General features: G+C 37.4%; 1 protein-coding gene across 1 annotated transcript in view; it reads left to right on the plus strand.

The window, feature by feature from the left end:
* The window catches only part of LOC146002860 (protein fem-1 homolog CG6966), a 67,494-nt gene extending 59,207 nt beyond the window's left edge, over window positions 1-8,287 (plus strand). Inside the window, exons 5-6 of the mRNA XM_083140860.1 lie at window positions 1,187-1,376; window positions 6,298-8,287. Of these exons, the coding sequence (XP_082996986.1) occupies window positions 1,187-1,376; window positions 6,298-7,345 (1,238 nt within the window). The 3' untranslated portion in view covers window positions 7,346-8,287. The remainder of the gene's footprint in view (window positions 1-1,186; window positions 1,377-6,297) is intronic.
* The last annotated feature ends 19,347 nt before the right edge of the window (window positions 8,288-27,634 follow it).

The raw sequence follows: 27,634 nt of genomic DNA on the forward strand, positions 1-27,634 counted from the left end.
CAAGGCGTGAATGCCAAAAAGGACCAAACTGACACGAGAGTGAGCAAGGCCGCACAGATCAAAAGTTTGAGCTTGGGACTGTGCAGGCAGTAGAGACGAATGGGTGCCAAAACAGAATGGGGAGGAGGGGGGGGGGGAAGGACAGTTTACTTTATCTTAGTAGGTAAGGCTTAGCATTAAGAGTCTATAGTGCAGAGGTAAAAAGTTGGGGGGTGACTGCTTCCTTTAATCGCCGCCACTGTGTGCAGATAACAGTGGAGTCAGACGTTTTGTTTTGTTTAAACCTTTGATAAACATCATATACTTGGAGGGAGGGAAATCGACAGAAAACATGTTTCAAACATGCCGGCCCCCGGAACTACTCCGAATCAGCACTCAAATCCATTGCACTCTCCCCTCCTCTCTCTGCTAGCATGTGACCTTCACTAGCGTAGGTGGGTGTAGGCCACGCCTTCCTTTGCGACGTGCCCCGGAAAACGATAATTGACATCAATGCCGCTAGGAGCGCTGTCGTATCCATTGCAGCAGACGATGAATTTACGTGGGTAAAAATCGCCTTTTAAACAACTGTGTGATAGTTATGCGTTGTGGTGATTGATAATTACGTGAATACGTCCGTTTTTCTTTAGGGGCTAAGCCCCGGAAGCCCCAAGGGACGAGACACCACTGGTTTCCATCACCTGGTTATGCTACTCATTAGTAGCTCCACAATTTTCTCACGATGGTGGGAAATACACAGGCCGAAATCTCAGAGAAAAGTTGTTATTATTCCTCCAGGAGACTCAAACCTGCACTTATCTCGTAACCAGAGCCCAAAGCATGATGCCATACATCATATGAACATGGTGCAGGACAGTCCCTATGAATGCATCCCTTAATAATTACTTGAATTGATCTGCCACTTTTTGGCTAATTGCAAAGATGAGGATGAGTGATGATAAGTTGAAATTGATGATGGAACAATCACAAAGAACACCCATACTGGGATTCGAACCCAGGACCCCTGTCATTGTAGTGCACATGCTCCATGGATATTGGCTCTTAATTATCACATATTCAACAGTATGTTTAAGCATACTGAAACAGTGTATACAATAATTGGTGAAACATAACAGTCATTAATATACAGTGAATAATAGCGTACATATAGTGTTGTGTATTCATTATTTTTTTAAATTTTACACAGGTATGACACCACTCCTAGCAGCCAGTGTAACAGGTCATAATGATATAGTGGAATATCTTATAGGACAACCAAGTCTTGTTTCCAGGAAAGAGAAGATAGATGCACTGGAACTCCTAGGTGCAACGTACGTGGACAAGAAACGAAATATGATAGATGCCCTTCAGTTGTGGAAACGGGCAATGGAAGAAAGGTAATAGTGATCTTGCTTAAGCATCATATAATTATTTTGTGGTATACATTTTTTTTCTCCTCAATTGATTTCAGTATTGGGGAAGGTGCAGATATTTGTTATTGAATTAATGCATCGAAGTCTAAAAAAATATCAGCACAGTGTATTCCTGTGGCTTAGAGCATTTTTGCCATTGCACTATTTCATCACAAACTAATCTATTTATGAAGTATGGCAACTCATAGTCTGTACAATTTTCCCTATTCAGTTATATTACTCCTTCACTGTTCACTGTAAAGAAACGTCTCTAATCTTCTTTTAAAATTATATTGAAAACCTTTTTTTAATTTTCCGTGTTCACATAAACTCATATTTATGTGAAAATTAACAAAAATACTATGAAACTAATGGTTTGTAGTATGCAGTATTTATATTTACATGTAATTTTGTATATTAGTGTGGTGTAATATGCCAAAATTTGATCACACAACAAATCTAGGTAGGTAAAAGGTAAAGTTCGCCATGCACTTTGCACCATGCCATATAGGGCAATTTTAAACATATAGGAAAATTATTCAAAACAATACTGGACAATTTACCTAGTGATGAAGAGAACATTTTGATGAAGTAATGATGATCCAACATGTACATAATGTATGTAATGTTTGCTATTAAAAGAATACATGCTCAAAACAAATGAACATAATCTGATGTTACCTCCATTGACAGGACATGGTTAGAGGCTGGTTTTTCAATGTACAATTAAAGTTCATTTAATTGATTTGGTTTATTTTACCTCACTTTGCTGCCGCTTTTTGGCTAATCACGAAGATGAGGATATGTGATGATGTGAACACCCATGCCCAGGCCGGGATTCGAACCTGGGTCCCCTAGCATTGTGGCATGCTGTGCTAACCACTCCACCACAGAGGCCAACTATTAAGGTTCAAGTTGGAAATTTGATGGCAGTTATCCCAAACACTACTCATTCTTACAGTTACCAGCTTAACTGTAAGTTGCAAAGCAAAATGGCTACCTCATGGAGCTATCAAAGTTCCAATACTCTATAACTTCACAACAAAGGTAATGTATCATTTGAATGTGAAACAACATTGTGCTATTAAACACTGAAACCATAACAATCTCTAGCCATGAAAATGCCAATGTGGAAGTCACTTAATACCTTCAAATTGTTGAAGGCAATTTTAAATAACTAACTAACTCTCTAGCCTTCTTAAACCTGAAGGTTCATGGCTGCAGCAACACAGGCCTTCCATCTGTCTCTATCTTGAGCAAGATCTATATACTCTTTTCCATCTCTACCGATTTTCTTTAGGTCCATCTCGACGTTGTCCCTCCATCTTCGTCTTGGCCTTCCTACAAGTCTCTTACCATCAGGGTTCCCAACAAGAATCCTGTGAACTCCTCTTTCCTCTCCCATTCGTGCCACATGGCCTGTCCACCTAAGGCTTCTTGATTTAATCATTCTAATGCATGACTACAAATTATGTAGTTCTAAATTATGTAACCTTCTCCACTCACCTGTCTCCTCATCCCTTTTAGGTCCAAAGATTTTCCTAAGGATCGTATTTTCAAATACTCTCAATTTGTGTTCCTCTTTCAATGTAAGGGACCAAGTTTCACACCCATATAATACTACAGGCAAAATTACTGTTTTGTATATTTTAACTTTTAGTTTCTTAGATATTAAACGAGAAGACAAAAGTTTATGAAGAGAGAAGTAACATGCATTTCCTGAATTAAGCCTACTTTTTATTTCCTCTTTAATATAATTTTCATTTGTTAATATTACTCCTAAGTATTTGAATTTGGAAACTGGTTCAAACGAGTTGTTATCAATAATTAGATTTTGATTATTACCTAACACCTGGTTTCGGCCTGTAAGCATATATTTAGTTTTCTCTTTGTTAACTTCCAAACCTATCTCTGTAGCAGTTTTGAAAAATATTTTAGCATTATTCTTAATTGTATTTATATCATCCCCAAATAAGTCTACATCATCTGCATATGCTAACAACTGAGTAATACCATTTAATTTTAGTCCTTCGTTAGTTTCTTTTACCTTCCTAACAGCATATTCTAAGGCAAAATTAAATAGCAATGGAGATAATGCATCTCCTTGTTTTAACCCATCATGTAAAATTGTAAATTTGTCAGACATATTAATACCCACACGAATTTTTCTTTGTGTTTCACTGGTGCATATTTTTATCATACTAACAAGCTTCTTAGGTATTCCATACTCTACTAATATATTATATAATTTATCTCTTTTGACCGAATCATATGCTTTTTTGAAATCAATGAATAGCTGATGGACATTTTGATTATATTCCCACTTTTTTCAAGTGTCTGTCTGATGTGAAAAATTTGATCTGTAGTTGATCTGTTACGTTTAAATCCACATTGATAATCACCTATAATTTCATTAGCATATGGGGTTAGTCTTGTTAAAATAATGTTAGATAATATTTTATATGTTGTTGAGAGTAGAGAAATTCCACGGTAATTATTGCAGTTCATTTTATGACCTTTTTTTAAACACAGGAACAATTATGGATTCTTTCCACTGTTGAGGTATTTCTTCTTTATTGCATATTAAACAAATTAATTTATGAATTTGACATATTAATGAATTTCCACTATATTTCATTAACTCAGCTGGTATTAAATCAATGCCTGGTGCTTTGTTATTCTTTAGCCTTTTAATAGCATCTTTAACTTCAGTCAAGTTAGGTTCTGGAACTAAAGGTTCTGCTGTGTGTACTTCATTCACTTCTGATTTTTCTCCTACATGAACATTTAAAAGGTCATTAAAGTAGTTCTTCCATCTATTTAGAATATCGCTTGGGTCAGCTAGAAAATCACACCGTCTTTATCTTTTATCAAGTTTACTTTAGGTTGCCACCCCTTTCTAAATTCATTTACACCTTTATATAAATCTTTGATATTTTTGTTTTTGCTGTTTGTTTCAATTTCGTTAATTTTGCTTTTCAAGTAATCTCTTTTTTTACTTCTAAACATGCGGTTAACTTCTCGCTTTATTCTATTATAAATGCTTACATTTGTATCATCAGAGTTATTTAACCACCTAAGTCTAGGCTAATTCCTTATTTCTATTAGATTATGACATTCATTATCAAATCATGGCTTACTTTTTCTTGGTTTATGGTATCCTATACTTTCTTTAGCTGCTGATTCTATTGCATTGCGTATGTGTTCCCAATTCTTATGTACATCTGTTTCATTTATATTTTCATCATCATTTAAATCCTGCAAAACATCAAATCTATTTGACAGTTTAATTTGGTAATCTTTCTTAATTCTTTCATCAGCAAATTTTCCTGTATTAAATTTTAGAACTTATCACTGCGAGTCTTTCTCTTAATTTAGCAATTACTAAATAATGGTCACTGGCACAGTCAGCACCTCTATGTGTACGAACGTCAGTTATACTAGTATGCCTTCTCTTATCAATGAGAATATGATCTATCTGATTATGAGTTTTACCATCTGGAGAAGACAGGTATATTTATGGATATCTTTATGTTTAAAAGTGGTACTTTTCAATTTTAAATACCAAAGCAAGTAATAGGCTTTTATAGTTGGTCCACGGCCTACATGAAACTTTAAGTGATTTACTAAATTTCATCAAATTACTTTGTAGAGTGTATTATTTGTATTGCTTTTGTGCTTTAGTGTAAAATATTGAAACCATAAATAACATATTGCTCATTTTAAACATCAGGCAATTGTTTGTTTTCATGTTTGTACAAGTACTTAGCAGTATTTTCAATTTATCTAGAACCAGAAACTGTAAATGGGTTTATTGCTTATGAAGAAGAAAGCAACTCACATCAGGAAATGCCCATTTGTGTACTTGATGTGTGTTTAGTTGTCTTGACATTTTTTTCTATCTGCATAGTGCATAGATTTTGTATTAGTTTTGTAGATAAATTCACTTTCTGCGGTCATTAATTATGTCATCACAATAAAATAATCTATCCACCCAACGTCGTTAGGGCATCTAACTACCATGCGAGAGACCCAGGTTCGAACCTGGGATTTTTTTCACCTGTTCAAGTGGCTCCGGTTATCACCCAGCATCGTATAAACTGGATACCTGGGGAAGGGGGGGGGGTAAAGGTGGCCACGGGCATGGTGCTGATCACATCACTCCCACCTTTGGCAGTGATCAAAAAAAAGTGTGGGGGCTCTAACTCCACACCTCCGATATACCTTCATGGCATGGTGAAAACACAGGAGAGCACTTTGCTTTACTTACCCAACCTGTAATACTTCTAATCATGCCTTTTGGATCATGCTGCTTGTTAGAACTTCTATAGCAGCTGGGAATGGTTCTCAATTGCAGAAAACTGCATGCCATGACATATTACAACATAATAAGCCTCATAACACTCTGAATTGCTTACAGATTACTCAATGGCTCTCTTTGCAAATTTCAAATAATGGTTCATCTTTTAAAACTAGCCTTTGTGTTCACTTCTTACTTGCACCATGTAAATTTTGGAATTGTAGTATTGGTTACAATTGCATTCCACGTGTGGCGTTCAATTGTCTCCGTAAATTATTGTTTTTGTCATTCCAATCATCCTCACCTTGATATTGGTTTTGATGTCACTTTGATACTGTGTCCCTGTAAGGATCATGATAATCTGTTGACTATGTTGGGGGTAATAAAGGGAAAGCTATCCTTCTCATTACATTCTATCTTCTTTTATATGGTTGTTTTCGATAAATATAATTTATAAGTGAATATTTTTTTTCCAAAATTTACATGGAATTATTATAAACTGTAAGTGAAATGAATTTCAACTGTGCTATGAATTTAATCTTTTCTTACGTGCTACACTTTCTGCATATCATAGAAATTAACCTGTCTACTTTTTTTTTCTCGTAGGTATCATGATGGACTACCAGCAATTCCTAAACCCACTCGTCCATCACCTATAGCAGCATATGAACATGCAATCGAAATTTCACAACCAGAACAGCTTCAAGAACTGGTGACCGATCCGGACGAGATGAGAATGCAAGCTCTGTTAGTTCGAGAAAGAATTCTTGGTCCAGCTCATCCTGATACAAGCTACTACATACGCTATCGTGGGGCTGTATATGCAGATGCTGGAAAGTTTGATCGCTGTGTTACCCTTTGGACGTATGCTTTAGACATGCAGCAACGTATGCTGGAGCCATTGAGTCCCATGACCCAAAGCAGCCTCCTGTCGTTTACCGAGCTCTTCTCGTTCATGATGAGTGAGAGCAGAACAAGAGGAAGAAGGGTACCGCCAGTTAATTTCTCCGATGTGCTGTCTGTGTTTCGTAAATCTATTAACGAAGTGGCTAACGGTATGGTGCATCTTGCGAAAATACCTGCCGGCGAGCGAGACCTCACTTACTTCCACAGAACTTTAGTCATAGTAATGCACTTAGGCTGTCTTCTGGCACGGCTGTTACCGCACTTGGATCAAGATCAGGGCTACGAGCTGCGGAAGGCATCCTACGAGTTGGTAAAGCTTCAGCCTCGAGCTCGTAACAATGCAACACCCCTTCATCTTGCCTGCATGCGAGATTGCACAGTGGTCGGGCGTTACCCTGTGTGTTCTTTCCCTGCTCCAGAATTAGCAGGCATTTTGCTTGAAGTAGGAGCCGATGCAGATGCTAGGGACGCTGATGGGAATACCCCCCTTCACGTAGCTGCCCTCGCTCGACCCTGTCCCTCTGCTGTGGCTAGAACACTTCTTGATCATGGTGCGCACATAGACCTTGTCAACGGCGAAGGAAAGACATTTGCACAAGTACTAAAAGGGCAAGAACCGCATGAATTGATTAACACCGTTCAGTATACTAGTTTGCAGTGTCTTGCTGCACGCGTTATTCGAAAATATAATATACCATACAAAGGTGCAATACCTATTTCTCTAGAATCATTTCTTGCAGAACATTGATGAAGAAACTTTTTATCCATGGTCTGTTTTCGTTTTTATACACTCATCCCCGCTAGTCATTGTGTGTGTGAACTGTTAAAATTGTGGGGAATCAGTGTGATAGTTAATAAAGTGAGACATCTTGCTTTGTCCTTTGAGCTTCAAAAAGCCTTACAATACTTCAAGCAGATTGAATATTGCAGTAGCTACATATTCAATCACCTGTTTTGTGATATAACAGAAACATTTGTCTTATTTTTAGAATGTGATAATATATTTTGAGACTGGTGTACATAGGATACTTCCTACGTGAAAAAGAAAATGTAAACAAATCTTTGTAAAGAAATGTTTTTGTTATTTGATTTTTGTCACATCTGTATTTTAAAATACATCATTGGGTGTGTTGAAATGGTTTTTAAAAAATTAAACCAATTGTTCGTAGCAGGTAACATAAGTTTTATGGGGTTTTACATTAGCTCTAATGTTCTTTCTAACTAACCAGCCCACCTTCCTATGGAAGATTTTTGTTTTCAGTGTTTCAGCAGTTGTAGATGCACTTTTTTGTAAAGGAATAATGTATATGTACACAAATCAATTGACTTTATGTTGTTATTTTGATGTAGAAAGTTTCAGATAAAGTTTACAACAATAGTGCCAATGCAAAACGTTCAGGATTTTTTCTGCCTTGTTATCTGTGTATGTTTGAATGTGTATTATTTTTTGCTGTAAGGTAATAAATGCAAATATTTCTTTGTTAATGGTGTGAAAGAGAAAATATTATATAAAAATACTCTGCACAATGTGCTCAATGAAATATTTCCCACAGGGAAATGTTTTTATTCATGTTTTGTTTTCGTTCATGTATGAAGGAGTGAAAAAATTATATTTTTTTTTGCTGATTCATGTGTACATACATTATCAAAATGAATTAAATAAAATTCTAAGGAACAGTATTGAATTCAGGATCAGATTTTATTTACTTGTTCCGGTAGTGGTATGATGCTTTTCTATTTCCTTTTCCATTCCTTCAGATTTTCTAAAATAAAAAAAATAAAAATACATTGTTCGATTTGCAAAGAGATGAAAAATCTGTGGCAACAAGAATTTGGGAGAAGATTTACCCTGAAATGCTTGTTCCCTAGCCATTAGACTTTATGTTAACCTAAAGTAATAAAAAATTGATTAAATGTCTATGTATTCTTATTAGATACAAATTTTCTTTTCTTTCTTTTGTCCATGTGTGTCATAGTAGCTATTTTGTTGTCTTCTTGCCTGACAATTTTGAGTTTTCTTTCTTCTATCTTTGTCTGTCAATTATTAGTGGCTATTTTGTCATTTTTTGTTGCATTTTTGCTGCCCTTTTTGAGTTTTTTGTGCCTACTGATAACATATGATAATACAAATTAGAAGGTAAAATCCTGTGTATCCTCAACTAATAGACATAATAACATGTACACTTTAGTCTTTAGTGACTGATAGTTTCATTTCCTACAAGTTTAAGCTCAATTCACATTGTACAAGGCAAGTTTAAGCTCAATTCACATTGTACAAGGCATTGCCATATATTCCGGTGCTGGTAATTTGCCATTAATTTAACTTGTGTTAATTCTTGCAAGTAATTGAAATTGATTTCAATAAGTAGAACGGTGCAAAATAATTACAAATACAATGCAGTAATAGTGCCAACATTTCCCCCATAACATATGGATATTATCAAAAATAGTAAAAGCCAGAAGTGGTCACTTCTGATAGTCAATTCAAATTCTGTAATTGTATATATTTTATTCTGTTTTATTAACATGGACATTTGTCAAGAATTTTAAAAATTATTATTTTGTAGGAACTTGCATGGTAAAACAAAAGAAGTCTAACTGGAAATGTAAAAGTTAATACACCACTGATTATTATTAAAATAATTAAGTATAGAAGGTATAGACCAGAGTACTTCATTGGGCCACTTTTGATCACACTCGTTCAAGTCTTCCGACCGTATACAATGGAATTTCATTTCAATAACAATAATCGTAGAAATATGTGTAAAAATCCATCTTGATAGTTTCAGCCCATAATCATCTATTCATTTTCATGTATCACTATGTATAGGCAAGATGGACTAAACTACATTTTAACATGGAGATGATGACTATGTTCACTTAAGTTTCAAATTCACTTCACGATCAATATTTGAGGGCCCAATATCATGGACAAATTGTGGTTATACATGTACTACTGGGCTTTTGAGTGCATAACACTTATTTTGCCTGTTCAAACATTATTCGCTCGAGCGAAGAAGCTGTCAATTCCGTACCCTACCTAGTGTCATCTGTACAAACTATTAGATGCTAGAGCAAAAAGCCCTCAATGCAGCACACTAGTAGTATAACAGTTTGCTTACAAATTCCCTTGCCACAATGAACATTCTAACTGAAAAATAAGATAACCTGTACGTAATGTTAGATTTTAATGCTAAGGAAGAGTTGTTTGACCCCATCCTAGGTTATTAATACATAATTTTCTTCCAGTGTCCTTATCCTACATTTATTTTTTATTTTTCTATATTCTTCCTTTATTTTATCCTTCTCATTCCACATTTCCTGTTCTGTATCTTCATTCTCCAGCTCTTCGTGTGTCTTTCTTCCTTTTCACTTGCACTCTTGTTTATAGTTTCTTTTTTTGTACATTTCCTCTCTCGTTCTTAATATGTTCCTTTTTCCTTCATTTGCTTTTATTCTCTGTCTTATCAGCCTCTCTCTCACCCACTGGGAGCTTTCAGACCAAAGTGACACATGTCACTTGGAAATGCAGTGGCGAAGCGTGCTGTGTCTGGAAGGGTAGGCACAGGACGGAGCAGGGATTGGGGAGAGGGGACGATATGATTTTTTTTTTAACAGTAGTATGTTAAAATATAGCCCCTAGAAAATAAAATATAACATATTGCCTGAATCTCGTCTACTACTGTTCGAAAAAGTTGGGATAGTGATTGTAAAGGATAATGTAGTGATTAACGCTCTCGCCTTATAATCAAGAAGTAGAAGGTTCGATTCCCACTGGAGTCATTGTCAGATTCTACTTTAATCTAGTCTCGATTAGATATCTGAGAATAAAGGCGCTTCTGTCTCGAAGGTCAGAAAACAGTGACAATGGGACTCGATGTTCTGACCACGCTTCACCCAATGAAAAAGCCGTTCTGTCAGGCCCTAGCCATCTTACATTTGTTAGATTAAAGCTGCTCGTAAAAATTATTTGCTACTTCAATAACAGTATTGAAATGTTTCTCTCATTACAGAAATGGTTGGTTCATTTGATTGTCACTTAGCGTTTATTTCTTTTTAATGCTGGCCTCTGCGGCGTTTGGTTATAACAGCGTGCTACGACAAGGGCCTCAGGTTCGAATCCCCACCTGGGCATAGGTGTTCTTTGTGAGTGTCCCTTCGTCAATGTCATCATATTATCCCTCATTCTCATCTTCCCAATTAGCCAAAAATGGCAGAAAGCCAAGTAAAAAACTAAATCTATCAATCAATTATTTCTTTTTAACTCTTTTATGCATATAATTCTTCTTCAACAGGCGACTTTTAAAAAAAATATATAATATGATTTAGAAAATGATGAAATGCTAAATGAGAACACTGACACCTTTCTGTGTAACACACCGACCAGAAAATTTCAGTAACATGGATTTTCTACATACGTTTGCATTGTACGAACTTTGCCCCATTTTAAAAGTAGCACGTTTTCAGTTATGTCACTAGTCATGAAAGGAAATTTCGCCTCAATATCCCTTTCCTCAAAGAAATAAAATACTTTCCCTCTCTGAATCGAGATTGGTGTGGGGCACATCCAGCAGCTAACACTTCGCGAAAAGCGGTTCCTCAAAAGAGCTGAAAGCACCAAACTTAACACTGGTAACCAACTTGCATGCATTATTTGCAGTTAGAATTCTAATAATGCCTACTTTGATAGGTTAGGAGGCCAGGCTTAGAGGTGTTAGCAACACATTTTCGCACAGCTCTGAATCTTCATGGAAACGCTGCTTCTCAACAAGCTCTGTACATCCACTACCTGCTTCGTCACTCGTACACGATCGGCACTCTTCGGAAGTCAGGGAGAGAGGGTGAGAGAGAGAATAGAGGCCAGCCTCTCAGGTTACGTTACAGGCGAACGCGCCCCTGAAATTATGCTTTCCCACACGAATCACATAGGTTGTTATGGGACCAGCTGAGGCACACTCAGGCGGGCCTCGCTGAATGCGCAGATACGGCAGGCAGGGTTGCAAACTTGCGGTAATTATCGGAAGACCTAGAATTTCAGTTTTCTTTTATTAAGCGTCATTTAATGAAATTTATAAGTAATAAAATAATCCGTAATAGACAAATATGTTAGGGTAGGCCTGGCCTCCGGGCCTCATAGGATGCTTCGCCACTGTGGAAATGAGCCCCCAACAATACAGACAATCTTGTGAAACTTCTTTAATGTGAAACTCCCATGTCACTTGTCGCCTGTAGCATGTTGCTTTGGTCAGAAACTCCCTCACCCTCCCTTTCTTTCTCTCTCTCTCTCTCTCTCTCTCTTTTTCTTGTCCTTGTGTTTTCATTCCCTCTTTACTGGACAGAAAATATGAACAAAAGACCTTGAAATCTGAATTATTTGCAACATAATCGACATATACTTCAAAATTTCCAGAAAAATCCACTTTCTAGTTTATGATAATTCCATGACAAAGCTTGCCAAATGTAATTCTATAAGCATGGCATCCTGAAGGGGCTGCCCTCTTGAATTAATGTCAGCTAAAACCAGTGGCAGCTTGTATGATGGGTAGTGCCAACGTGATCAAGAAATCGAAAAATTTTCACTAGCATATGTCATAGAAATCTAATGAAAGAGGTAATTTTAATGGAACTTTGTTTACTAAAATTGCAGACAAAAATTCTGAGTTCCTAAGAGTGGTTTATTTTACTTCACTTTTGTACTACTTTTGGCTAATCGCGAAGATAAGAATGAGTGAACACTCGCAAAGAACACTGATGCCCAGGCCAAGATTCGAACCTGCAATCCCTGGTGTCGTAGCATGCTGTGCGGGGGTCGGCCAGAGTTTCTAGGAAATAAATGCAACTATTAAAATTTCGACGCCTGTCACCTTTACCATTTTTTTAATATTTTCAAATAGAATTGATGTTTTAATCTGGCGTTGCACAGCCAAGTTGTTTAACTTTTAACTTAATATCGTATAGTACCTTGGAAAACGGTATATGTAATAATGCTCTAATCTGACTCATCTTTACTAACTACCCTTCCTTTCACACACCATCGGACACTTTCACTTCACTAAAAAGATAAACACTGAACAATTAGAGACACTGAGTCGATCACGGTATTCTCGCCTTGCTTTGTTTAAAATTTGCAACCCCATCACTGCAGACGGTACATCAACGATCGGTGTTACTAACAACTGAAATACGATTATCTGCTAAATAAACTGTAGATCTACAATTTTTAGAATTCAATGCAAGAAATTGAATTATATCTCCAAGTAAAATTCATATACTGATAATTTTCCATGTGATTTTTTTACAAATATTAAAGTAAAAAATCGCCTGGTGATGCGAATTCCCTTTGATATTTAGGCAATTCTTTTGTACAGAACATGTCTTCAATGTTGTCAACGTCAGTTGCAACACATGAGTGTCTGTGTGCATGAGAGCAAGGAATATATCTTATCGATATACAAAAAAGTCTGGATGGCTCTTTAGACGCATTTATCTATCTTGCCAACTATGCAGGAAAGTATCTTTCTCGCGAATTACTTCTCTGAGTATTACAAATCAGTCAATATTAGTCACTTCTCTGTGAAGTTTGCAACTATGTCAACACAATGTGAAAGCTCTCGCATCGTGCCAGCCGAAAAGGGGCACGGCTGGTTGTCTTATGGCTACCACCTCGCTCGCTAACTGCCGATACTTTTTCATGCCTCTGCGGACAGGCCAAACTATGCTGGCCCAGAGCAAGTGAGAGAACAGATGGGATGCGGTGCAGGAATTGAGGCAGCCGTAAGCTCGAATGCTTACGAGATTCGAATCTCCTCGTTCGTAAATGTATTAATTTAACTATATTTTTGAAAAGCAAGTGCTTCCTTTTCTTTCTTTTTTTTTTTTGAGGGTGAGGGTATAGCCACGCTGGCTAAAACTGATTCCGGACAAAATCTAACACCAGATTCAAACAGTTAGAAATCTATGAGGAGGATCCTACTTTGTACAAAAAAAATAGTTCAATTTGTAATTTTGTTATTCAGTTTTTCTTCAGATTGCACTGCTTTTAATATTTTAACATTTACAATTCAACAAAGCTGGTGTGTTAATAGCCACTCAAAATAAATATAGAAATATACAGTATTCAGAGTTGGGTGAAGGCTACCTCATCAACTAGGAAACTTGAAACGTAATGTGTATTCCACTCGAGCCACTGGCTTCAAATTAAATTGAAATTACCAGATTTGAAGGCAAAAGAAAGTCCATAGTTGGGAACTAAACTTCATTATGATGAGGTTCTTTGTCACGAGGAAATGTGTGCTGTAAAGTTTATTCTTTACTTTATTGATGTTGCTTTCAAACTTCATGATATTTTCAGGCCCGGATTTACCTCTTTGCCGCTCCTAGGCCAAACCAGCTCTGCCACACCCCCATACCGTTTATCATAAATGAAAAGAAAATCATTATTTTCTGTATTACTATTTTTACTATTAACGGCATGCAGTATAATAAAATGTTAGTTACATACAAAAATGTAACAAAGCGATATGACATAAATTATATAAATTACATTTTAACATTTACCTTGTTTTTCAGAGAATATTTTTACTTTATTTAAGTAATAGGTACAGTCAACGGCAAAGATAATGGTAGGCAAATTGTCCACCGCTATTTTTTTTGTACACTGTGTGTTGCTTGAAGGAATGAAACTATGTTGGTTTAAAGCAGGCCTAATGTGTTTGTGTTTGTCTTGTGTAGTAGTTCCTCCATTCATATTGGGGGTTAGGCGTAGAGCTGACAACTCTGCACTGTAAAAAGACATGTCAAGAAACAACAATATAAGGCCATGGATGTTCCCAAGGTAAAATATTCTGGAGGTAAAATAGTCCCCCGTTCGGATCTCCGGGTGGGGACTACTTTGGGAGGTCTCTGGACTAAGGATAAGATCTACATTAGGAATAAGGATATTAAATTAGGCACCTGGAATGTTCTGAGCCTTTACCAGCCTGGGGCATTTCAGTGTACTGTTAATGAGATAGTTAAGTATAAATTAGATGTAGTAGCTGTCCAGGAAGTTAGGTGGCCAGGAGAAGGGAATTGTAAAACTAAAATTATACTTTTTTCTATGGTGGTACTGAAAATCATAATTTTGGAACAGGCTTTTTCATAAATAATAGAATTATCTCGGCTCTTAAAACAGTAGAATTTATTAATGATAGGATATCATATGCAGTTTTATAGGGTAGGTGGTGTAAAATTATTTTAATAAACATACATGCACCAACGGAGGATAAAGATGATAATACTAAAGATGATTTTTATACAGAGTTAGAACAGGTCTTTGATAAATTTTCTCAGTATGATATGAAAATTCTGTTAGGTGACTGTAATGCACAGATTGGCAAAGAAGAGACATTTAAACCCACGATTGGTAAAGAAAGTCTTCATGAATTAAGTAATGATAATGGTATAAGATTGATTACTTTTGCAACCTCAAACAATTTAATTGTGAAAAGTACCACTTTTAAACATAAAGATATCCATAAATATACCTGGTCTTCTCCAGATGGTAAAACTCATAATCAGATAGATCATATTCTCATTGATAAGAGAAGGCATACTAGTATAATTGACGTTCGTACACATAGAGGTGCTGACTGTGCCAGTGACCATTATTTAGTAATTGCTAAATTAAGAGAAAGACTCTCAGTGAAAAATCATAAGCAACAAAATCTAAAAGTTCTAAAATTTGATACAGGAAAGTTTACTGATGAAAGAATTAAGAAAGATTACCAAATTAAACTGTCAAATAGATTTGATGTTTTGCAGGATGTAAGTGATGATGAAAATATAAATGAAACAGACGTAAATAAGAATTGGGAGCACATACGTAATGCAATAGAATCTGCAGCTAAAGAAAGTATAGGATACCATAAACCGAGAAAAAGTAAGCCATGGTTTGATAATGAATGTCATAATCTAATAGAAATAAGAAATCAGGCTAGACTTAGGTGGTTAAATAACTCTGATGATACAAATCTAAACAATTATAATAGAATAAAGCGAGAAGTTAACCGCACGTTTAGAAGTAAAAAAAGAGATTACTTGAAAAGCAAAATTAACGAAATTGAAACAAACAGCAAAAATAAAAATATCAGAGATTTATATAAAGGTGTAAATGAGTTTAGAAAGGGGTGGCAACCTAAAGTAAACTTGATAAAAGATAAAGACGGTGATTTTCTAGCTGACCCAAGTGATATTCTAAATAGATGGAAGAACTACTTTAATGACCTTTTAAATGTCTATGTAGGAGATAAATCAGAAGTGAATGAAGTACACACAGCAGAACCTTTAGTTCCAGAACCTAACTTGACTGAAGTTAAAGATGCTATTAAAAGGCTAAAGAATAACAACGCACCAGGCATTGATTTAATACCAGCTGAGTTAATTAAATATGGTGGAAATTCATTAATATGTCAAATTCATAAATTAATTTGTTTAATATGGAATAAAGAAGAAATCCCTCAACAGTGGAAAGAATCCATAATTGTTCCTGTGTTTAAAAAAAGGTGATAAAATGAACTGCAATAATTACCGTGGAATTTCTCTACTCTCAACAACATATAAAATATTATCTAACATTATTTTAACAAGACTAACCCCATATGCTAATGAAATTATAGGTGATTATCAATGTGGATTTAAACGTAACAGATCAACTACAGATAAAATTTTTCACATCAGACAGACACTTGAAAAAAAGTGGGAATATAATCAAAATGTCCATCAGCTATTCATTGATTTCAAAAAAGCATATGATTCGGTCAAAAGAGATAAACTATATAATATATTAGTAGAGTTTGGAATACCTAAGAAGCTTGTTAGTATGATAAAAGTATGCACCAGTGAAACAGAAAGTAAAATTCGTGTGGGTATTAATATGTCTGACAAATTTACAATTCATGATGGGTTAAAACAAGGAGATGCATTATCTCCATTGCTCTTTAATTTTGCCTTAGAATATGCTGTTAGGAAGGTAAAAGAAACTAAAGAAGAACTAAAATTAAATGGTGTGACTCAGTTGTTAGCATATGCAGATGATGTAGACTTACTGGGGGATGATGTGAATACAATTAAGAATAATGCTAAAATATTTTTCAAAACTGCTAAAGAGATAGGTTTGGAAGTTAACAAAGAGAAAACTAAATATATGCTTACAGGCCGAAACCAAGTGTTAGGTAATAATCAAAATCTAATTATTGATAACAACTCGTTTGAACCAGTTTCCAAATTCAAATACTTAGGAGTAATATTAACAAATGAAAGTTATATTAAAGAGGAAATAAAAAGTAGGCTTAATTCAGGAAATGCATGTTACTTCTCTCTTCATAAACTTTTATCTTCTCGTTTAATATCTAAGAAACTAAAAGTTAAAATATACAAAACAGTAATTTTGCCTGTAGTATTATATGGATGCGAAACTTGGTCCCTTACAGTGAAAGAGGAACATAAATTGAGAGTATTTGAAAATAAGATCCTTAGGAAAATCTTTGGACCTAAAAGGGATGAGGAGACAGTTGAGTGGAGAAGGTTACATAATTTAGAACTACATAATTTGTATTCATGTCCAGATATTATTAGAATAATTAAATCAAGAAGACTTAGGTGGGCAGGCCATGTGGCATAAATGGGAGAGGAAAGAGGAGTTTACAGGATTCTTGTTGGGAAACCTGATGGTAAGAGACCTGTAGGAAGGCCAAGACGAAGATGGAGGGACAACGTTGAGATGGACCTAAGGGAAATCGGTAGGGATGGAAAAGAGTATATAGATCTTGCTCAACATAGGGGCAGATGGAAGGCCTGTGTTGCTGCAGCCATGAACCTTCGGGTTTAAGAAGGCTAGAGAGTTAGAGTTAGTTAGCTGTTCTCTACTTATTGACGTCATAATTCCAATTCATTGTCATCACAATGTGAAATACAAACCGAATTAAAATGCTGATGGACAATTCGCCTACTGTTTCTTTCGCCGTTGGGTGTACATACCATCATACAAAAAATGTAACAAAGCGATATGACTTTTTCGCTTTTCTCTTTTTGTATTGTGACCCATAATATTGATCACTCATAATAAGCGTAATGACGTTTTAAACTTACCCCAACAAACGCACATCGGACACTGACACACATGAGATGCGACATGCCACCTACCCAGTGGTGTATCCAGAGGGGGTACATGCCCCCCCCTCCCCAAATGGTCGAGCAAATTATACTCGTAATATGTAATTTACAAAATTAATAAAAATAATCTTAAGTATGGGTACACTTTTGAAAAGTGGTGAACCCGGTATATTGTTAAAAATTGCTGAGGGCCGAACATCATTTGATGTTGGTACCCCCCATACACCATTGGAAGATGGTGGCCCTCATAAACCATTGGAAGTTGGTGTTCCCGAATATCGTTGAAAGTTGGTGCCTCTCGAACATCGACTATGTTTCTTCTTGGATATAAGAAAGAACAGTGCTCAACAGTTTGATAGTCTTTCAGGAAAGTAAAGCAATCGCTGAAGAGCTGAATGTTGATGTAAAAATCCCAAGAGTTGCACATAGTCAAAGACATAGGTCAAATATTCTCTCAAAGAATGTCATCGATGATTTCAGATGTGTTATGTTCATCCCTTTTCTGGATTATTTAATATCTGAATTTGATTATAGATTTCAAAGAAACCAGATTGAAGTCTTAAGCACACTACAGAAAGTAATTCCGAAATTCATTGTTGAAGAAGATGATCCAGCTAAAAATTAAGAAATGAAGTAAAACAGACTGTTTATAATATGAAAATACAGGGTGGTCCATATGTCTTGTTACCCCCCCCCCCCGAATCAATATCTTGTTATCTATAATTCAGTGTTTCTTTTGCAGAGATGGCTGACACAAGCTCCTACAATGTAGAAGAGCGCCTTGTTGTCAGTGTTTGTGCCCATGAACGTCCACATACCGGCAAGACCATGGAGGATGTGCGACGAGATTTCACATGACGATTCCAAAAAAATGCACCACCAAAAGTAACAATACTGCGTTGGGAAAAGAAACTGTTTATGTTGGGATGTATCAAAGACAAACCAAGGCCTGGTGCACCAACCAAAAGACAGATCACATGTGCAGGAGTGGAGGCATCTGTGCTTCGGTCACCACAGAAGTCACTGCGCAAACGGTCTGCACATGTGATCTGTCTTTTGGTTGGTGCACCAGGCCTCGGTTTGTCTTTGATACATCCCAACATAAACAGTTTCTTTTCCCAACGCAGTATTGTCACTTTCGGTGGTGCATTTTTTTGGAATCGTCTTGTGAAATCTCGTCGCACATCCTCCATGGTCTTGCCGGTATGTGGACGTTCATGGGCCCAAACACTGACAACAAGGCGCTCTTCTACATTGTAGGAGCTTGTGTCAGCCATCTCTGCAAAAGAAACACTGAATTATAGATAACAAGACATTGATTCGGGGGGGTAACAAGACATATGGACCACCCTGTACTTCTGTAACTTGTGCGTTTCTGTGTTCGCGAGGATTATGCTATTTTTAATATAGGGTAAGTGGGGGGAATATGACCACCTTAAGACAACATTTAAAATATTTCAGAGATGTATTGAAATACAGAAAAAATACATATTGCAAAATTTATAACAGTTTTTCCGCAATACATAGTAGTACACATGAGCGGAATTCTCTTCATGCAAATGAGAAACAATAAAAAAAGACGACTATAAAACCCATTTTACCCCAAACAGTGGGGGTAATATGAGCGCACTGTTGGGGAATATGACCATGATGAGTTTGAAAGTAAATATTACAAAATATACACTAAAGGCAAGTCACGATATAACACTGAATGATTCTTCAATACGATACATATCATAAAATTAACTTGCATGTCTCAAATAGCCCTTTACCCACGACAAGCAGGGCAGATAAAATGTACTTCCTCCTCCTCTATGCCAACGCAATTATTATGATACCACACAGAACAGTGTTCATAATGTATCCACTCTTCACCTTCATTGTCTGAATGATACCAACCAGGCACGTATCCAGAGGGGGGGCTTAGGGGGCTCGAGCCCCCCCCGAAAGTTTTAGGTTTACACTAGATAAAATGAGTTTTTTTTGTTTCTTGTGGTGTGAAATAAAATAATGTGACAATAATTTAAGGAAAGAAATAATTATCGAGGCAAAGCGGAGAATGTTCCGTAACCCTGTTATTGATAATAGCACGTATCCTAGATAGGGCACAGGGGGCTCGACCCTCTCCCCAGGAAATTTTTCACTTTACGTTAGATAAAATTAGGTTTTTGGCTTCTTAAATAATGTAAGGAGAGAGATAATTATCGAGGCAAGACGGAGCATGTTTTATACCCCTGTTATTATTAATAGCACATAGCCAAGGTGGGGATAAGGTGGCTCGAGCCACCCCCTCAGGAAATTTTTAAATTTACACTAGATAAAATTAGATTTTTGGCGTCTTGAATAATGTGAAGATAATAAATTTATAAATCTGAGAGAAATAATTATCGAGACAAGACGGAGAGTGTTCTATAACCCTATTATTGTCAATAGCACGTATCCAAGGTGGGAATCAGGAGGCTTGAGCCCCCTTCAGGATTTTTTTCTGTTTACACTAGATAAAATTAGGATTTTGGCTTCTTGAATAATGTCCATGATAATTTGGGAGAAATAATTATCGAGACAAGATGGAGAATGTTCTATAATCCTGTTATTGTTAATAGCACGTATCCAAGCTTGTGTTGATGTGGCTCGACCCCCCCCCCCAGGATTTTTTTTTATTTTACACTAGATAAAATTAGGTTTTTGGCTTTTTGAATAATGTGACTATGATTTAAGGAGATAGACAAGTATCGAGGCAAGACGGAGAATGTTCTATAACCCTGTTGGTAATATTGCACGTGCACTTTTCTTGCGCTTTCGGTGTTGTCTCGGCGCACTTGAGGACTATGTAGAGACTTGTCAGCATTTGGAAGCTGCACAACAAAGGTAGAGCCACACGTAAGGCGATTCGTTGTAATTTCTAATCTCTGGAAGGCGGGAGAGGGTACGTTCTTGAATGAGAGAAGGAGTCAACTACTGGCAATATTAACGAATCGTTTTGTCTGTGGAACGTTCTAGAATATAATGAGGATATAAATACGCGGATTCAATTTTTCGGTTGATCTGTACAAAGAATCGGTTAATGAGATTTCAGAGGTAAGTGTGACAATTCATACAGTCGATTAGTGATCAGTCATCGTTCTCTGGTTGCTTTATAAGATATAGTGATTCGAAAATGAAGACATTGACGACAGCAGAACTTCCGGGGCCTCAGAGTAGTGCTAGCTCGGTTCGAGGGCCGAAGAGATCAAGGCCTCTCTCTCTTTCTCTCTCTCTCTCTCTCTCTCTCTCTCTAAAGTGAATATTTCATCAGTACCGGATATTAAAACAGAAATAAACTGCATAGATCAACTGAAAATCAAAGTTTTGAGTGATGATTTAGTTTTGCCAGAACTAAATTTCGTATATGCAGTCTGAGAATTTCATGATATAAAAAAATAATTTTGTTTAAGCCTACTGGGTTCGAAACACATTCAAACACTTAACTACCCTAAAGAGACAGCCGAAAATTTTATGAATGTCGAGAAGAGAAAGCAAGAAGATGTTGAATATGTAGACATTTTAGGCGGAAATTGCAGGCTCTACCAGGACCCAAATCAGGGCTCTGCCAACTGAGCCACCTAGTCATCCTTGACTTCAACCGATTTGTCGTTAAAATGTCTACATAGTACATGTCCTGTGTATATCAAATCGTAAGGTGTTGCCTGTATAGTGAACAAGCACAGAAAATATAGGTGAGAGAAGAAAACTGAGGAGCATTATCACCGGTTGAGGATAATTTTTTTCTGTGGTCAACAAGAGCTACTACTTCAAGGTGACAATGACAGTGGCCTAATAAGGGAGATTTCACACCGTGTCGCCTGAAGATTAGGTTTGTGCGGCCTTTTGTGTCGTTACGGTGTGAAACGTTGCTGTTGATTGGCCCATTCCAATCGACATGTATCGCGTGTCCCTTCGGTCTGAAACCTTCCTAAGTCTTGAAAATCCAAGTCACAAGGATGGAAAATTAGGGCCTTGTTAAAGTTAGGTGTGAAGGCAGGCAGACGATAAAAACTTCTGGTGAGTTCATTTTAAAAAATGTGTCCGAGATAAAGAGAGGCGTGCCCAGGATTTCGGAAGGGAGAGGGGTTACGCATACTATTTTTGGTAGTCAGTCCTGATTTTGCCATTTTTTCCCTGTCTTTGACGTTCCTCTTTTTTTTCCTTTTTTTTTTAAAAAAAAAAGGAATACTGGGTCAAATGGGGTTATTACCTCACCAACCCTCCCTTGGGCACGTCACTGGAGATAAATGAGTAAGCATTTGATCATACTGGTAGACGAAACATTAGATGTGTTGGGAACGGAAGGGTTTTCATTATACATTAATTGTTTCGTGATCCACCTGTATTCGAGAAGACTTCCTTTGTTTCGTGCCGATATATAACAAGACAGCGGATGCTGTGACTGGGATTTTTGAACACTTGTGAGTGCTAAGGCCTGAATCTGAACAATTTGGTGGGTTTCGGCTTTTATAAGAGCTGAAAAAATGGGAGGACAAGACACGTTAGTGGTGTTCAGGCTCGAATCAGAGAGAAATATTTGAAAGCTGTCTGCGTCCAGTTCGCAACCCACAATTTGAATCTCGCGTTGTCGAGTGGATTGTCCATCCCGTGCATGTGTAACAGCTTCGTAAAAACACTCAAAGATACCATAGATGTTTTTATACCTGATGAGAATAAATGGACAAACACACATACTGAGATGGTTCCGGCACACAATGTTAATGCATGGAAACAGAGGAGTCGAGTGGTAAAAAATGTTCCGATTTCACGTTCTGATTAAAATGATAGCCTTACAGTGGCAACGATTTAAGGGATAGTTGCTCCCCATTTTTTATTTTTCTGCTTCAAAATTATGGCCTCTTAATGTTAAGCCTTGGCTACCAAGAGAAAGTAAACTTTCCTTGCAACGCCCTCCGCACCCCCCCCCCGGGTTTGGAACCCAATTGCCACCACTGGTCTTAAACATACAATTGTGAGGTTCTTACTATACCCCTTAAAAAAATGGTGTTGAGCCCCCCCCGAAAGGAATTCCTAGATACGTGCCTGATACCAACCCTTGCATATACGGCACTCGCTATCTTCGCCGCTAGATGCAACTGTAGATGGAATAGTACCTGAACTTTCCATAGATCGTGCAGACACATGAGTGAGACGCTTCTTTTTGACTGCAGAAATAGTTTCTGATGAGGTACGCTCCCTTTCTTCTCTTGGTTACCTTCTTCGGGTCACAGGTGCCTTGTGAAGAACTGGAATTGGTGACAATGGTGACAAGTTTCCGAGGTGAATATCTTGTGCGTGCAAGCGTGTTTGCACACTTTGATCTTACTGCATGTGAAGATGTAGGGGAAGCAGCGTCATTGAGCGATCCAGGAACTGTAGATTCACACCTCTGAGATCCTGAGCAGGATGGACTGTTGACAGACTGTTCCACGACCACTTGAGAGCTTCCGCTTGGAATTGGTTGGGCCAGTGTAGTTCTATTCTCTTGGTTGAACGAGGCTGTGTCGTCTTGCAATAAGGATCTTTCATCATGTGTTCTCCATGTGCTCTGCTTGCCAGGTTTGCCTATTGGACGTCCATCTGTACGTTCGTGGCATCTGGAATGCAAGAATAAAACAATGACTAACATACAAAACCAAGTGACACGATACGTGGATGAATGTAACACAACTCTTAGAAAGGGCAAGAAAATATCTATCCCAGGAGGTCACTAGGATGAAGAGTCAGGAAAGGAGGACTACAATTATCTATGTTATGTATCTTTGATACCAACCTGCTCACCGCGAGCGAGATAGCATTTCTATACGCTTCCGTTAGCAGTACACAGTACAATGATTGTAGATGTTTTAAAGTTTTCAATTCAAACGATTATACATAATCTATACTATAAGCAGCAACATATCATAGGATGCAGTTTTTCTTTACAGCGTAATGAGATTTCTGAGGTTTGGAAATATATTCCATGTCTCTGAATTATTTGTTTAAGAAATGCCCATCTTCCCCTTATCAGAATTCCTATGCCCATTTTACCCCGACTTGCTGTGCTCATATTTCCACAACTTGCAACATTTGTAAGTTTGTACTACTGCATTCACAACCCGCGTGATGCCAAGGAATATAGAGATTAGGTAAAGCCATCCGAAGATTGCCGATCTTGCACGAACGCGTGACGTCACCGGAGAAGCAGTGAGCTCGGCTGAAGCAGACGGCCCCTAGCATTTATATGGGAGATTCAGAGAGCGAAAGTATATTATTACTTTTAGGAGGGGGAAAATAATAATTGTCATCCTCCAAGATGGTATTGAGGCATCCTTTTAATGATTAGTAACATAATTGAAAACGCGCTACTTTTAAAAGGGGGCAAAGTACATGTGAAAAAATGTATTTTGAAAATCCATGTTCCTGAAACTTTCTGACCAATGCGCTACAAAGAAAGTTGCGTGTTCTCCTTTAGAATTTCATCATTTTATAAATCGTAATATAATTTTAACAAAAAAGTGGCATGCTAAAGAAGAATTAAAGAGTTTAAAAAATAATTGATTAATATACTTAGTTTATTTTACTTCGCTTATCTGTCACATATGGCTAATCGCAAAGATGAGGATGTGTGATGATATGATGAAATTGAAGAAAGGAAAGTAGACCCATACCCGGGCGGGGATTCGAACCTGGGGGCCCTTGGCATCGTAAAGCGTTGTGCTAACCACTTCGCCACGGAGGTCAGCATTACAAGGAAATAAACAGAAATTGGCATCTATGTTTTAATATGCGAGAAACATTTGCGAGGAGGTTATTGAAGTAACAAATAATTATTACAAGACGTTGTGATGAAAATTATTAATATATCTGAAATATCGAGAGTTGACCTTGCAGTCTCTAAATGTACTTTTAGGGTTACGCAAAACCTTTACTCAAAATTGCTAGTGTAAATTTATAAGCTATTAAAATTTAAAACTTATTCCTGTTCGAAAAGAGAAACTGCCAAGTCTAATTAATATTTCGTAGAAATACATATATTTTTCTTTCATGAGCCTAAGAGAGTATTTGGAGGGGACGCTGGCTTGGAAAGGCTATAGCCCCGGAACTCGATCTGCAAAAAGGATTCCAGTGAGAAAACATTGCTATGAAATAGTCCAGAAGAAGGGGCGAAATTATTTTTTTTTTAAATGGCTCAAGAATACAAAGATATAAGTGGATATTTGACAAGCTTAGTCTGAAACTTACAACCGAAGTCGTACGTGTGTGTGTGAGGGCGGGGGGGGGGGGGGTGGCTACATGAGGTAACACAGTGGAATATGATTCACAATACTAAAATTAAAATAAATATGTGGGAACAATAGAAATCAAAATATGTTGTAGCTAGTGACAGCGCAATAGTAAAGATGGAGGGGTAAATCGTATTTTCCCGGGGCAATCATTTTTATTATTCCGTTACATACGACACAAAAATGCATATTTTGGCTAAAAGAGCATTCATTCATTTATTTATTTTGTCGTTTTACTGGGGGCAGATAAGAGAGAGAGAGAAAGATTGTCGAATGAGAATTGGGAGGCGTTCCTGCCCCCCCCCCCCCCCCCGGTAGTGTGGTCACTGCCTATGGCTATGCTGGAGAAGAATGCACCAATTAATACGCTATTAAATAAAACAGATACTTTTAAAACTTTTAATCAAATTATTTGTGAACTAGGATTTAAATTTAGAGAGAACACATACCTGTTTAAGTTAATTTGGATGAGTTAACTTCTGAAGCCTGCCATTTCCGAGCCTTCTTCCGGTGTAACTACACTGCCCTTTGAGCCGTAGCTGCTGCGTTCAGGTGGCGGAACGAGCAGAATACTAATTAAAACAAATATGTGACAAATATATATAAAAATAACAACGTGTTGAAGCTATTGACGGCGCCAAACAAAAGACAGAAGAGAAACGTGGAGAATGCAGTGATATTTTACGGGAAGCAGCAGGCACGTATCCAGGAATTCCTTTCGGGGCGGCGGCTGAACACCATTTTTTAAAGGGGTATCACAATTGTATGTTTAAGGCCAGTGGTGGCAATTGGGTTCCAAAATGTGGGGGGGTGGACAAGGAGACAAGCATTAAGAGGCCATAGTGTGATAGTGTGGAGGCAAAAGAATGGGGAACAACTATCTCCTAAATCGTCGCCACTGTTTAAGGCTGTCATTTTAATCAGAACGTGCAATCGGGACATTTTCTACCACTCAACTCCTCTGTCTCCATGCATTAATATTGTGTGCCGGAACCATCTCAGTATGTATGTTTGTCCATTTCTTCTCATCAGGTATCAAAACATCTATGTACCAGAAGTGTTTTTACGAAGGTGTTACACATGCACGGAATGCACAATCCACTCGACAACGCAAGATTCAAACTGTGTGCTGGGAACTGGAATCAGACAGTTCACGAATATTTTTCTCTCATTCGAGCCTGAACACCACTAATGTGTCCTCCCATGTTTGCAGCTCTTATAAAAGTCGAAACCCACCAAATTGTTCATATTCATGCCTAAGCACTCGCAAGTGTCCAAAATTGTCTGTTGAGTGTGTGTCGAACCCAGTAGCCTTAAACAAAAGTATTTTTTTATGCCATGAAATTCTCGGACTGCGTACACAAAATTTGGTCGTGGCACAACCAAATCATCACTCAAAACTTTGATTTTCAGTTGATATGTGCAGCTTATTTCTTTTTTAATAAATCGCTCCAATGCCCAGCCCGATACTGCCGAAATATTCACTTTAGAGAGAGAGACCTTCGATCTCTTCGTCTTTCGACCCGAACTACTCGTAGCACTACTCGAAGTTCCGCTGTCGTCAATGTCTTTAGCTTTGGGACCGAACTGGAACTAGTAGACTTCGTTACTTTACGGTATTTAGTCCATTTCATTTTCGAATCACTATATCTTCTAAAGCAACCAATGGACACTGACTGATCACTAATCGACTGTATGAATTGTCACACTTACCTCTGAAGTCTCCACCTATTCTGTTGTACATATCAACCAGGAAATTGAAGCCGCGTATTAATATCCTCATTATATTCTAGAACGTTTCGCAGATACGATTTGTAAATATTGCCAGTAGTTCGACTCCTTCTCTTTTTCAAGAACGTTCCCTCTCGCGCTTTCCAGAGATTAAAAAATTACAATGAATCCGAATCGCCCTACCTGCGGCGCTACCTTTGTTGTGCAGCTTCCAAATGCTGACAAGTCTCTTCTACACAGTGTTCAAGTTCGCTACGACAACACCGAAAGCGTAAGAAAAGTTTACGTGCAATATTATCAACAACAGGGTTATAGAACATTCTCCGTCTTGCCTTGATAAGTATTTCTCTCCTAAAATTATCGTCACATTATTCAAGAAGACAAAAAACTAATTTTATCTAGTGTAAAATGAAAACTTTCCTGGTGGGGGGAGTCCACGAGTTACGATCCCCACCTTGGATACGCGCTATAAACAATAACAGGGTCCGTAGAACATTCTCCGTCTTGCCTCTATAATTATTTATCTCCTTAAATTATCGTCACATTATTGAAGAAGACAAAAACCTAATTTTATCTCGTGTAAACTGAAAAATTTCCTGGGGGAGGGGGCTCGAGACACCTGATGCCCACCTTGAATACGCACTATTAACAATAACAGGGTTATAGAACATTCTCCGTCTTGTCTCGATAATTATTCCTCTCCTTAAATTATCGTCACATTATTCAAGAAGTCAAAAACCTAATTTTATCAGCGTAAACTGAAAAATTTCCTTGGGGAGCGGGGGGGGCTCGAACCACCTGATCCCTATCTTGAATACGCGCTATTAACAATAACAGGCTTATAGAACATTCTCCGTCTTGCCTAG

The sequence above is a fragment of the Lepisma saccharinum genome, chromosome 19, assembly GCF_977018435.1.
Source record: "Lepisma saccharinum chromosome 19, izLepSacc3.1, whole genome shotgun sequence".
NCBI classification, from domain to species: Eukaryota; Metazoa; Arthropoda; class Insecta; order Zygentoma; family Lepismatidae; genus Lepisma; species Lepisma saccharinum.